Raw genomic sequence first — 13,134 nt, 5'->3', positions numbered from 1 at the left:
AGACAATGAGAAAATTCTAAAAAGAGCAAAAGAAAAGAAATTCATAGGTAAAAAATCCCTGGTTAGTCTCATAGCAGAATTATTACAGGCCAGGACAGAATGGACTGATATATTCAAAATCCTGAAAGAAAAAATTGGCAGCTGAGAATACAAGCCCCAGCAAATCTATCCTTCATAAAAAGAAGGAGAAATAAAGTCTTTTTAAGACAAGTAAAAATTGAGAATTCATCACACCAGACTGACCTTACAAGAAATGCTCAAGGGAGTCTTACACCTAAAAGTGGAAGTATGCCTACTGTGATGGAAACATGCAAACACATGAAACTCACTTCTAAAAGCAAATAGATAAAAGAGAGTGAAAAAAGAATCAGAACTTATCAATGTGGAAAAACACCAAATCACAAAGATGAGCAAGAGAGGAAGAAAGCAGTAGAAGTTATGTAAAATAACCAGAAAAACTAGCAAAATGACTGGATTTTTTTCCTCATCTATCAATAATAACCTTAAGCGAGGATGGAATACATTTCCCAATTAAAAGGTTTAGATTAGCTAAGTGGCTAAAAACTAAGACCTAGTGATATGCTGCCTAAAAGAGTCTCACTGGTATAGACACACATGAGTGAAAATGGAGGGGCGGAAAGAGATATCCACATGAAAGGAAAGCAAAAGTGAACAGAGATGTAGCTGTACTTATATTAGACAAAGTAGCCTGTGATTCAAAACTATGAAAAGAGACAAAGAAGGTCACTATATAATGACAAAGAACCACCATGCCTGTAATCCTAGCTACTCTGAAGGCTGAGATCAAGGAGATCGTGGTTCAAGGGCAGCTGGTGCAAAAAGTTTTCAAGACCTCATCCCAACAGAAAAAAGCTGTGTATGAGGGTACACGATGGCAGGAAGATTAAAATAAGATCACAGACCAGGCCAGCCTATGCAAAAAGCAAGACCCTACCTCCAAAACAACCAGTACAAAAAGGGCTGGAGGTGTGGCTCAAGTGGTAGAGTAGCAAATGGCAAAACCCTGAGTTCAAACCCCAATACCACACACACAAAAAATCAACAAGGAAATATCACAAACCACACTATAGGCCAAATAAGCAAATAATCTGATTTAAAAATGGTCAAATGATTTGAACAGACATTTCAAAAAAGAAGATTCACAAATGGCCAATGGATGCGTGAAAAAATGCTCAATGTCATCAAGTACCAGGTGAATGCAAATCAAAGTCACAATGGGATATCATTTCACACTAGTCAGAATGGCAATAATAAAAAAAACACAAGTGCTAGTTAGGGTGTGGACAGTTGGGTAGCCATTATGGAAAACAATGTGGAGGTCCCTAAAAAACTATAAATACAATTCCCCTACACCTGGCTATGCTATTCTTGGGTGTATATCCAACAGAAATGAAATCAGTATATCAAAGAGGCATCTCACTCCCACAGCAGCCCTGTTCACAATAGCGAAAAAGGGACAATGACATCGATGCCTGTTGCGTGGGACTGCTACAGCATTCCCATGAGATGATATGGAAACCCAATCAGGACTCAGCCCTAACAAGGGTTAGCACTAGCTGTGTGAGGGGTTGTAGGGAATCCCTGGACTGTCCCATCCCAACTCAAATTCCATTGCCTCCTCATTGCTGAGTGATGTATCTGAACCATACACACCCATCTTAGAATGGAAAAGTGGTCATGAACACTTAGTGCAGGGCTCCATGTGGGGCCAGGATGACCCATGGCACACTCAACTCTAGTCTTTCTGCCTGAGTGTGGCTCCAAGCATCTTCCTGCCCTTCACTGACCATTGTCTCACAGGTATCGGCAGTTCCTCACTATAACTTGCCAGCAAGGCTAGCCAAGACCAGGCCTTGGACACAATGGCGAAGTCCCTGGCTCGTGTCTCCAATCCACATCCAGCATAAGGCCTGGGGAAGAGTAGACAAAAATAGGAAGGGTCTAATTCCATGAATGTAAACCTTAGCTCCTTCCTTCCTGCTCTGGGTCTTCTAAGGAGACGAGTTATTCAAGGCCTAACTTCCAGCTTCCAGTACAACTCTGAGGAAATTGAAAGTTGTTCCTTCATCCTAGCAACAAATATTAGCTGGAAAACCCCTTAAGGTTCACAGATCTTAGCTCTGCAAGAGATGGGGAGTCACATCTACCCCCAGAACTGGAGAGACAGACATCTAACACAGAGTCACAATTCACCAAGCAGAACCCCCCCACCATGGAACCCGGGGTCAGGAAAGGGTCACACCATCACTGAAAATTTTTCAGATGCTCTCTGTGGACAAGTCTGAGAGTTAAAAATACCAGGGGACCCAGTCACAGGGTAGCTCCCTTCCCCGACTTTCAGTGTGTATGACCTCCAAGAGTTCTACCAGCTTCTTACAGTAAAGATCAGAGGAAAAAAAATATCTCCTGCTTCATGAGATAAAAAATAACCCCTTTAAAACACATCAGAACACCTTTTTTTTTTTTTTTTGTAATAAGACTTGCCTTTGGCAGAATCTATTTTACTAGAGCCTGAATTGTGAGCTTTTTTTTTTTTTATCAGATCTTACCCAAGTCCAGCCCCTTTAGTTATTTTTTTCCAATTAAGTGGGGGGCGGGGAGGGAAGGGGGTAATGAAAAGGACTGTGAGTGATGAGAGGCACGGAAGAGTACGTGGGAGACAGCACAGGATTTATTTGGTAAAGAGAGGCTGTGGGGGGGTGGGGGTCTCCAGCAAGAGAGCCAGAGCTCACAGTCATGTACAGGCTTGGGGTAGATATTGGGGGAGCTGGTGGACAAGTTTCAGGAAGGTCACTGGGCAGAAAATTTTCTTGTGAGTGTCTAAGGGATGCTGCTGCTGGATAACCAAGGAAGATAAGTTGTGGTTAGGTCACTTGTCTGCTCAACTGTCCTTGGCACCCACCTGGAGATAAAGGTTAACAACTGTACCTTTGTAATTTTTGGGGGTTGGATGGGGAGTTTCCAGTAAGGCATTTGGTCCTAGCACGACTTCCCTAACAGTGATGTTGGGGACCCAGGCTTCCTGAAAGACTGAGACCTAATCATAAGACTATAGACTCCCTCTCTCTCTCCACAACTTACCACCTCTTCACTTCCAACCCAGTGCATGATGTCTGCTTTCAACAAGAAATCACAGCTCACACTGAAAGGCAAAACCCACTTGAAGACACAGAGCAAACATAAGAACCAGACTTGGCAGGAAGTCGGGATTATCAGCTGGGAATTGCTGATAACAGTGATTAGGAGGGAAACAGATCACACACAAGAACAGACGGTAACTTAAGCACAGAGAAGAGAACACTAACAGGAGTAAGAGAAACGAGATAACAGCCACTGACAGGAATGGGTAATGTCATTGCTGGACTTAGTAGACGACAGAACACAGCTGAAGAAAGAATCTTACAGCCTGCGGATATGTCGGAAAGACAAAGAGTACAATGACTGAAGAAAATGGAACAGAACATCCAAGACTGTGGAGCAACGATAAATGTAATGCACACATCAGAAGAAGAAGAGAGAGAGAAAGGGACAAAATAAATATTTGAATGAATAATAGTTAATGTCAGACACCAAAACACAGGTTCAGGAAGTTTACTGTGTTGCGTAGGTTTTCATGTCTGTGACATGAAACAATTTAAAAGGAGGAAAGGTTCATCTTGGTTTATCTTGTGGTTTCAGAGGCTTCAGTCCATGGTGGGTTGGCTCCATTGCTGTGGGCCTGTGGTGAGGCAGAGAAGCATGGTGGCAGAGGAGGCTGTGCACTTCATGGTGCCCAGGAAGAAGCAGAGGGGAGGGAGGGAGACCCAGCATTCTCTTCAAAGGCCTTATGGGCCACCTCTGAAAGTTGCACCACCTCCCAATGGAGCCACAGGCTGGTGACCAAACCTTTATCACATGGCACTTAGGTGACTTTTCAGATCCAAACCTGATGTTCAGAGAACATAAAACAAATAAATGCCAAGAAAAAAGCCCAAACAAAACAAAACAAAACCCTACACCTAGGCATATCATATTCAAAGTGCATAAAGAAAAAAAAAAATCAGGAAAACATCTTACCTATACAGTGGCAAACATAAAAGTTATAGTTGGCTTCTCAGAAGTTTTGCAAGCAAAAGGAGAGTGAAGCAGAGTATTTAGGGGGATAGCTTGTGACCCCAGAAGTTAAGGAGGCAGAGATTGGGAGGGTGATGGTCTGAGACCAGTCTGAGCAAAAAGCTTTTGAGACCTATCTCAACCAACAAGCTGGGCATCCCAGCTATGCAAGAGGTGTAAGTAGGAGAATTGAAGTCCAAAGCTGGCCCTGGGGAAAAAATAACTACCTAAAAAATAACTAAGACAGAGGATTGGTTGTGGCTCTAGTGGTGCAGCATCTGTCTACCAGGTGCAAGGCTTCAGGTCAAGCCCCAGCCTAGAAAGGAAAAAACTCACCAGTGTCAGTGAACTCTATATTTTGAGAAATTATCCTTCGAAAGCAAGGAAGAAAGACTTTCTCAGAAAAACAGAATTGAAGGAATTTTTTGCCAATAGACCTGCCTTCCCAGAAATGTTAACGACTCTTCAAAGAGAAGGGAAATGAGGAAGATCAGAAATGCTAATCTCCTTAAAGACAGGAAAAGGAAGAGCACTGCAGGAGGAATAAGTAGAGGTGAAAGGGAATGTTATTTTTTTTGTACTTTGCTGTTTAACATCCATTCAGGATAAAAAGTGTCAGCAAACTAAAAACACAGGGAGAAGTCCTGAAGTTGGTGAAGAGTATCTACAAAAGCCTACACCTAGCACCAGGGGGGGTACCACAGGCCTGCAACCTCAGCACTGGGGGAGGGGGCAAGGAGATGGCAAGTTTGAGGCCAGCCTAAGCTACACAGTGTGACCCTATTTCAAAAAACAAAGCAAAAAGCCCACAGCTAACACTACACATAATGGTGAGAAGCCAGAACCTTTCCTGCTAAGATCAGAAACAAACCAAGGAAGGTCCCTCACACTGCTCCTGTTCTACATCTAAGAAAGAAGCCCTAGAAACCCTAGCAAAGGCAGTAAGAAAAGAAAATGAAATGAAAACTATAGCGATTTGGAGCAAAGAAGTAATGCTTTGCTCACAGGTGACATGGCTGTTTCTGTAGAGCATCCAACAGAACCACATAAACTACTCCTGAAACTAATAAGCAGACGTTTCAAAGCAGAAGATCCAAGATTAATATACGGAAGCCAGTTGTCTCTATGCCTCAGTCACAAACAAGTAAAATTTGAAATTAAAAACACAATTTTATATTTATATGTAAAGGCACAATACTACATATATATATATATATATATATATATATATATATATGTAATCAAAAAATGAAACGCCTAGGTATAAAGTAAATGCTCACATTCTACGGTGCATTGTGAAACCACACCTGGCAAGCCATAAATATTACTCCCTGTTTCTCCAGAAATAATGTTAAGCTTCCTTTTATTTTTATAATTAAATAAATTCAGACTTGCTAAGGAAGAACTGTAAGGCTTTAACACACTTCCAACTTTTCAGAATTATTTCTATTAAAGGGAGTTTAAAAAAATCTATTAAAAGAACCCAAGGCCTTCTCTGATCTCTTTAAAGGTTAGAGGATCCATTCATCTTGCTATTTCTACCCACAGGAAGAAGGGAGAGGTGTCTGACCCCCACCCTCCAGTCCCATCAGCCCACAACTGGACCCTGCACCTGCCCTCTGCTCCCACCCATCAGCAGACCTTGTACTTGAGGAAAAGGGCATTGGCTATCCCCTTCCTCCACCTCTAGCTGAGGGCTCTAGCCCAGATATCTTGGGCAGGTCCAGGGACAATTTCTCCCATGACGTGTTCAGTCAGTCAGTGCAGGTCCCAGGCTGGATAAAAAGGACTTGGGCAGAAGAGGAGAAGGAGCAGCATCACAATGGGATTCCTGATGAAGGCAGGTGTGCAGCTGGCAGGGCCCTGGCCATGCCTGCAAGTGGCAAGGAGGACAGTAGGCACCAGAGCAGTGCCGGCCCCCAAGGCTGTGCTGCCCTTTGAAGCCATCCCTCGGTGCCCGGGCAACAAGTGGCTGAGGGTGCTTCGGATCTGGAAGGAGCAAGGCCAGGAGAGCCTGCACCTGGACATGCACCGCACCTTCCAGGAGCTGGGGCCCATTTTCAGGTAAAGACCTCCCTGGTCCCTGCTGAGGACACCCAGCATCTTTTCCCTGCTGGCTGCCCAGGCCCTGGCCAGGCACCTGGCACCACACTTCCCAGGGGCTTCTGGGGTCTGCATCCTGAGGCAGGCAGGGAGGAGGCGGGGTGGTAGTCAGCCTGAGTCATTCCTGAGGACAATGGCCGTCCAGGTAGTCAGAATAAGCACAGCTCACCGCGGAGGACATAACAGAGCACTGAGGTGGGAGAAGAGGGTTCAGGTAGACATCTGTGGTAGCTCCCACGGGTAAAGGGCCAGGCCAGGAGGAGGTGAAGAGAGTTAGCATCCAGTCTGGATTGGTTTTGGAGAGGTGTCCAGGGAGGACAAGACTCTGTCTAGCAGTGCTTTGTGCGTTGTCCCCAGGTATGATGTGGGAAGAACACAAATAGTATCAGTGATGCTGCCAGAGGACGCTGAGAAAATGTACCAGATGGATGGCCTGTATCCCCGCCGAATGTACCTGGAGCCCTGGCTGGTCTACAGAGAGCATCGTGAGCAGAAACGAGGCGTGTTCTTACTGTGAGGAGCCAATTGGGATGCAGAGGGAGGCAGACAGGATGAGGATGCAGGAGACCCACAGATTGTGTGGATGGGCAGAGACTGATACCATGGTGCCTTCCCATGGAGAGCCTGTCCGGGGAACGAGTGCAGTGGTAGAGCAATGCTCCCAGGCACCTGGGTGGGTGAAAGGAGGAACACTGAGCCCCTCCTTTCCTCTGTGCAGGCCTTGGTTGGGGTTTTCTCTTCGAGGGGCTGGCCCTCCTACCGTTGCTTATAAAACTAGCTCAGTGTGTGCCACAGCCTGACATCCATAAGGGCTTTGGCACTCCTCTTAGGGTGTCTTCACTTTGGGGAGTTGATTCCAGGGCTGAGGGGTGGCAGGCAATAGGTGGATGACTCCTTTGTGCTTATAAGCAAGGTACTAAGTGGTGTGCCTGCACTGGACATGGCTCCATCCTGTGGAAAGGTGGCACACCTGGACAGGTAAGCCAAGGACACATGGTGCTTGCCATGGACCAGCTGCAAAGAGGTTGTCACTGGGCTGGTAAGACTAAGAGAGAAAAGCCACCCCACTGTACATCAGGGAGTGAATTCTTTTGGGAATGGCAGGGTTTAGGAAGGGGCTCCCTGCATGGAGCTTTAACATAGAGCATCTTGCAGGAAGGCCATATGAAGAGAGCAGAGGTTGAAGAAGGGTGGGCACATGCATTTGAAGGAGGCGAGTGTGTGTGTGTGCATGTGTGAGCACAAGACTTGCACGTTGGGATGTTCCTCGTGTTTGCATTTGCGTGAGTATAGTGTCTGTGCACAAGTGTACATATAAATTGTGCATTTTCTGTGCAAGTGTGTCCTTCCGTGTATTTGCATGTGTGTGCACATCTGTTGGCCTGCATTTGTACATGCATGTGGACATGTACATGATTTGAGCTCCTGTTTGGACACACATGACTTGCTCCTCTCCTTCAGTTGAAGGTCCTATTCCTCCAGGAAGCCTTCTTAGAACAGCGTGTAGTTGAGGCAAGCAGACACATGCACATAAATGTGTGTGTGATCACTGCCATTAGTTACAAGCATTAGAGAAAAAGAAATCTGTTTGTGCAAATTTGTGTTCGTAATGCAAATCCCTGCCTGCCATTCCCTGGAGTCTCTACAACGCAGTCACGTGCTGTGGGTTGTGGTTTGTGGATGTTGTGGGAGGTCTGGCCTGGTTTCCTGCTCTACACAACACAAGGACACTTCATGGAAACATGACCGAGGACAGGAGGCGCCATAGAGAAGGTCAGGGAGGTAAAGTCAGCCAGCTCTTCTCTCCTGTGGACCATGGTGTAGGCCAGGTAGGCAAAGCTTGACCTCCTCCCTTGGAGAAAAGACTTCCTGACCCAGAAAGGTCCAGCATGGGTGCTGTGTGTGGCAGGCAAAGGGCCTATGAGTTCACAGGACTGAAGCGGCCAATGCTCCTAGCTTGTTTTGCCTGATCACTATTTTCTCCAGTTAGACTTCAGGTGCCATTGGCCCAGAGTGCAAAGGGAGAAAGGGGTACAGTAGGAAAATGCAGCAGCCAGCCTCTGAGCCTGCTGTCATCTCCCAGCCCACCCGATCCCTGTGGGCACCAGGAAGATGGGGTACAGTTGGGGCTGGGCTTGTCTGGGGTGCCTCTCAAGTTCTGCTGCCTGCCCTGCAGGAACGGGCCCGAATGGCGCCTCAACAGACTGCAGCTGAACCCGAATGTGATCTCACCAAAGGCCGTACAGAAATTCACCCCGCTGCTGGACACGGTGGCAAGGGACTTCACTGAGTACCTAAAGAAGAAGGTGCTGCAGAACGCCCGAGGGAGTCTGACCCTGGATGTCCAGCCCAGTATCTTCCACTACACCATAGAAGGTGTGGGGCCTGGGGAGGGTCTTGGCCTCAGCGATTGGAGGTGGCCAGTGCTGGGGCAGGGAGGGAAGAGGAGGGAGTCTTTAGGCTTGGGCTCAGCAATGCCTTCATCTCTGCAGCCAGCAACTTTGTTCTTTTTGGGGAGCGTCTGGGCCTCTTTGGCTATAACTTGAGCTCTGGGAGTCTGAAGTTCATCCATGCCGTGCAGGCCATGTTGAAGTCCACTGGGCAGCTCTTGTTCTTGCCGAGGAGCTTGTCCCGCTGGACCAGCACCCAGCTGTGGAAGGAGCACTTTGAGGCCTGGGACTACATCTACGAGTATGGTGAGAGCCAGGGACCTGGGCAGGACCTTGAACCAGAGGCTTGATTGTCACCCAATTTCCCACTCATTCTACCCAGGGCCACACTTAAGGCCACATAAAATGGCTATGGTTTCCTGATGGTCCTCACAGAGAGTCAGTTAGCAGTGAGGTGGTGGCTGGGTTGAACTGGAGAACTTGGGAGAGGAACAGGAAGTCCTGTAGGTGCTGCAGGGGAATGGGTAACATGAGCACAAAGAAGAGGTGCTTCCCAGCTGCAAGCCCTAAGTGCTCTCCCCTCTCCCACAGCCAACAAATGCATCCAGAAAGTGTATCAGGAGATGACCCTGGGCTGCCACCAGCAGTACAGTGGCATGCTCACAGAAATGCTGTTGAATGGGGACTTGCCACTTGATGCCATCAAGGCCAACTTTCTGGAACTTACTGCTGGGAGTGTGGACACGGTGAGGCCTCCATGTGCTACACCACTGAGCTCTGAAACCCTGGCCATGTCCTTCCAAGCATAATCTCACCCACGAGCCTCATTCCCAGGCCCTCCTCTAGTGGCTGGTCCTCTCCTGGAAGAAGCAGACATGCAGCTGAAAGGGCAGGAGCAATGCAAAGTACAGCAAGGCCGTGAGGGTACCGAGGAGAGGAGAGTCCAAGGAGGGCATGCACAGCCCGGGCAGGAGGGCAGCCAGGCTGCGGGAGACTGGGGGAGGTGGACACAGATAAGACAGACAGAGGTCAGGACTGCCAAAAGGAGAGACCCCTTTCCTTGGCCTTCACAGCAAGGTATAAGAAGCCAGCCAGGGAGCAGGAGGTCAGAGTGAATTCCTAATATGCCTGTAGAGCCCCAGCGCACAGCATGGACTCCAGGCCCTGGCATCAGGGAGAGCTTAGAAGGCCACATCTGTGACTCAGGGCACTCAGGGGTCCAGGGCCATGGAAGGAGGCACTTTGGAGATGCTGAGGCTCAGATTGTAGACTGGGGTGTTTCATGGTGGCAGGAACGATGCAGAAGGGGAAACTGATGGGGTCTGGGGTGTCAGTTCAGGTTGCGATGGTGAGGCCTGTGCTGAGGGTCCCGTGGACAGCCAGGCAGATAAGGCACTGGGGGCAGGTGGACGGGGGCTCCAGGATGCCCCCAAGTGGTGTTAGAGCAGCCCTAAGGATAGCAGAGAGGGCCTGAGGTCCAGACATTGGGGAGGCCAAGGAGGAGGGTGGGTTGGGATGCAGGGGGCATTTAACTCAGGACTTAGGCAACACATAGATGGACATTAGGTCGGGGTCCCAGGCTTGGTCCAGCTCTGGGCATGTATGTCCCCAACCCCTGGGAGATGCATCCTCCTGGGATAGACATTCCAGTGCTGAGGGCCCTGGACAATGCCCAGGTCTGAGCCTTTTCCCCATGGCCTCTGCAGACAGCTGTTCCCTTGTTGATGACACTCTTTGAGCTGGCTAGGAACCCTGACGTGCAAAAGGCCCTACGCCAGGAGAGCCTGGCAGCCGAGGCCAGCATCTCTGGAAATCCCCAGAGGGCCACTACGGAGCTGCCCCTGCTGCGGGCTGCCATCAAAGAGACCTTGCGGTAGGTGTGGGCTGACCCTCCCCAGCTGGTCTGGCTCTGCTGCTCTAAGGGATGGGGCTGAGGAGGCATTTGCCAGGACCCATAGCCCCTCACCCCCTCTTCCATTCCCTGAAGGGTGGGGTTCTGCCCTTCCCCTGGGACTCCATTTTAGCATCCTATGCTGCTCAGGATGGGAGAGGTTCGGCTGAGTGGCAGTGCAAGGAAGTGCAACCCATCTCATAACCGGGGGTGGAGGGGCATAGGGAGGTCCTACTTAGTAGGGTGCAGAAAGGACAGGAGGGGCCTGCCTTGTCTGAGGTCCCTCCCTTTTGTGTTCCACTGGCAGGCTGTACCCCGTTGGTGTCTTCCTGGAGAGAATGCAGCAGTCAGACTTGGTGCTTCAGAACTACCATATCCCGGCTGGGGTGAGTGAACCCCAAGTCCCCGGCAGAAGCCACATTGCACATGGCCCCACAAGGCAGCTGACTCCTCCCTCCGCGTCTGCTGCAGACATTGGTGCTGTTTCATCTGTATGCGATGGGCCGAAACCCCGCCGTGTTCCCGAGGCCAGAGCGCTACAGTCCCCAGCGCTGGCTGGACAGGAGGCTGAGTTTCCACCACCTGGCCTTTGGTTTTGGGGTGCGCCAGTGCCTGGGACGGCGGTTGGCAGAGACGCAGATTCTCCTACTGCTGCACCATGTGAGAGAGTGGGCGGGGTCAGTAGTGGGCGGGGCTTCAGAATAAGGCGGGGCCTGCTGGGTTACCTGGGGCCTTCCAAATATAGCTGGGCCAGAACTAGCTTGAGGCCCTGTGGAGGGGAGGGTGTCATGGTGGCCTAGGGTGCTCTTCCCTCAGCATGGGGATTACACTGAACAGCTTTGGTGGAATTTGGGCCATCATCCTGTCCAGATGAGGTCAGACGGAAACTCTGTCTCTGTCCTAGGTGCTGAAATCCTTCAGGGTGGAGACATTAAGCCAAAAGGATATAAATTTGGTCTACCACTTCGTTTTGAAACCGACCTCTGTCCCCAATCTCACTTTTCGGCCTATCACCTAGTGCCTCCTCTGTATTCAGGGTCAATTCCAGGCCTTCTGCCTCCCTTTACCATGACCCCTGGCCACCCATCTTCTCTCCCAAGGCCACAGTACGTAGGTCCCCAGTGCGTTTCCGCAAGCCCCCACACAAATGGAACACCTGAACCCCCCTAATTTCAGGGCTTCCAGACTGTGCAGCAAGCCAGGACAGGACTCAAGAAAACCTTGGTGACTAATGCTGGATTTCTCCCAGTCCACCCAGCTTCTCCACCTTCTTATAACTTTGGGACACTGTCCCTGACAACCACACAGTCACTCCAGGCTCCTCTTATTGCCATCACATGGTCTCAGATGTCTGTGTTTTTATTAGATGGCACCAGCAAAGGCAATAAAGAAAGTGATGGTGACAACTGCATATCACCAACGGAAGGACGTAGTGGGGGGGGGTCACGCATGCAGACAAGAGGTTAGTCTGGAGACTCAGTCAACCTTGCAGGAGAAGTGCGCAGGCCGAGCTGTCCCCTTCCAGGACATAAGGCAGTGACTGCTCTGAGCAGGAGCCTCCTGGGAAAGCCGCAGTCTCCCTGACTTGCTGCACACCCCAGAGTGTAAACCCCTTCCAGATCTCCCTTTGACTGTGGGGATCTGAAAGGATACCTTGACAGAGGGCAAGGATTTTAGCAGACTCATGGGTGAGGCTGGATTAGATCCCCTGAAGTTCACGTGGTAAACTCAACAGTCCAGGAGCTTGCATGTGACTGTCTGTGGACACAGTGCATTAACGAGGTAATTAATGTGCAGTGAGGTCACTGGGCTAGAGCAAATCCACCATGACAGATGCTCCAAGAAGAGGAGATTAAGTCAAAGAGACCCAGAGTCAGGCAGGTGAGAAGACACAATAGGGTGTTCCCAGGCCTTCAGCCCGAGACTGGGCTGCGTCATGGTCTCCCTATTGTGAAGACATCAACTACAAGCCATGGAGAGAGGCTGAGAAAAACCCAACACTGCCAATGCCTTAGCTCAGACTTCTCAGCTCCACAATGTGAACAAATAAATTTCTGTTGTTCAGTGCCCAGTCTGAGGTCCTTTATTATGGTCATCAGAGCAAACAACCACAGTGGATCACGGGAGCAGTAAACATAATGGACTCACTCATATCCAGGAAGGGAAGCAACACGAGTCCTGGAAAATGTCTCCCTTAGTAGAGGCTGTGCATGGGTTGGCCAGAGAGGACATTTCAGTGTCCAGGTGAAGATTGTGGAGAGGAGGGCATGAGTCACTGCAGGGTGAATCTAGGCCAGGGGTGAGGCTGTCTGCTATGGTTTGCTAGAGTCCCCCAAAGCCCATGTGTGGAAGCTTGGTCTCCAGGCCAGGGCACTACTGGGAGGTGGTGGAAGCTTTAAGAGGTGAGGCTAGTGGGAGGAAGTCATCACTGTGGGCATGGTTTTGAAGTGGATATTGGGACACTGGCACTTCCAGTCAGGCTCTTTCATCCCCTGGCTGCCAGGAGGTGACACCTTCCTCCATGACACATGCCCACCCTGATGTGCTGCCTCACCAGGGCTGAAATCACCAGGCCCCAGACTACTGCTATGGCTAAGCTTACAGGCAGTTTGAATGGATTCATAAGTGCCTAGGGGA

The 13,134-nt window shown here is 49.5% G+C and overlaps 1 protein-coding gene across 1 annotated transcript; it reads left to right on the top strand.

The window, feature by feature from the left end:
• Positions 1 to 5,935: 5,935 nt before the first annotated feature.
• On the top strand, positions 5,936 to 11,515 carry Cyp11b2 (cytochrome P450 family 11 subfamily B member 2). Its single transcript, XM_020156700.2, has 9 exons — positions 5,936 to 6,177; positions 6,574 to 6,729; positions 8,393 to 8,592; positions 8,709 to 8,912; positions 9,198 to 9,352; positions 10,313 to 10,479; positions 10,805 to 10,883; positions 10,969 to 11,157; positions 11,402 to 11,515. Exons 1-9 carry the CDS (start codon positions 5,936 to 5,938, stop codon positions 11,513 to 11,515), a joined length of 1,506 nt encoding a protein of 501 aa, XP_020012289.2.
• The last annotated feature ends 1,619 nt before the right edge of the window (positions 11,516 to 13,134 follow it).

This window comes from Castor canadensis, chromosome 3 (genome assembly GCF_047511655.1).
Source record: "Castor canadensis chromosome 3, mCasCan1.hap1v2, whole genome shotgun sequence".
NCBI lineage: Eukaryota > Metazoa > Chordata > Mammalia > Rodentia > Castoridae > Castor > Castor canadensis.
Note: the sequence above shows the minus strand (reverse complement) of the source record. Positions and strands in the feature narration are given on the sequence as shown.

What these genes read in the sequence shown, in the direction of transcription:
- Cyp11b2 (XM_020156700.2), top strand. Translation starts at nt 5,936, where the DNA reads ATGGGATTCCTGATGAAGGCAGGTGTGCAGCTGGCAGGGCCCTGGCCA. An exon ending in CTGCTGGGAGTGTGGACACG is followed by an intron (nt 9,353 to 10,312) that starts GTGAGGCCTCCA and finishes TGGCCTCTGCAG; the next exon opens with ACAGCTGTTCCCTTGTTGAT. An exon ending in ACTACCATATCCCGGCTGGG is followed by an intron (nt 10,884 to 10,968) that starts GTGAGTGAACCC and finishes CGTCTGCTGCAG; the next exon opens with ACATTGGTGCTGTTTCATCT.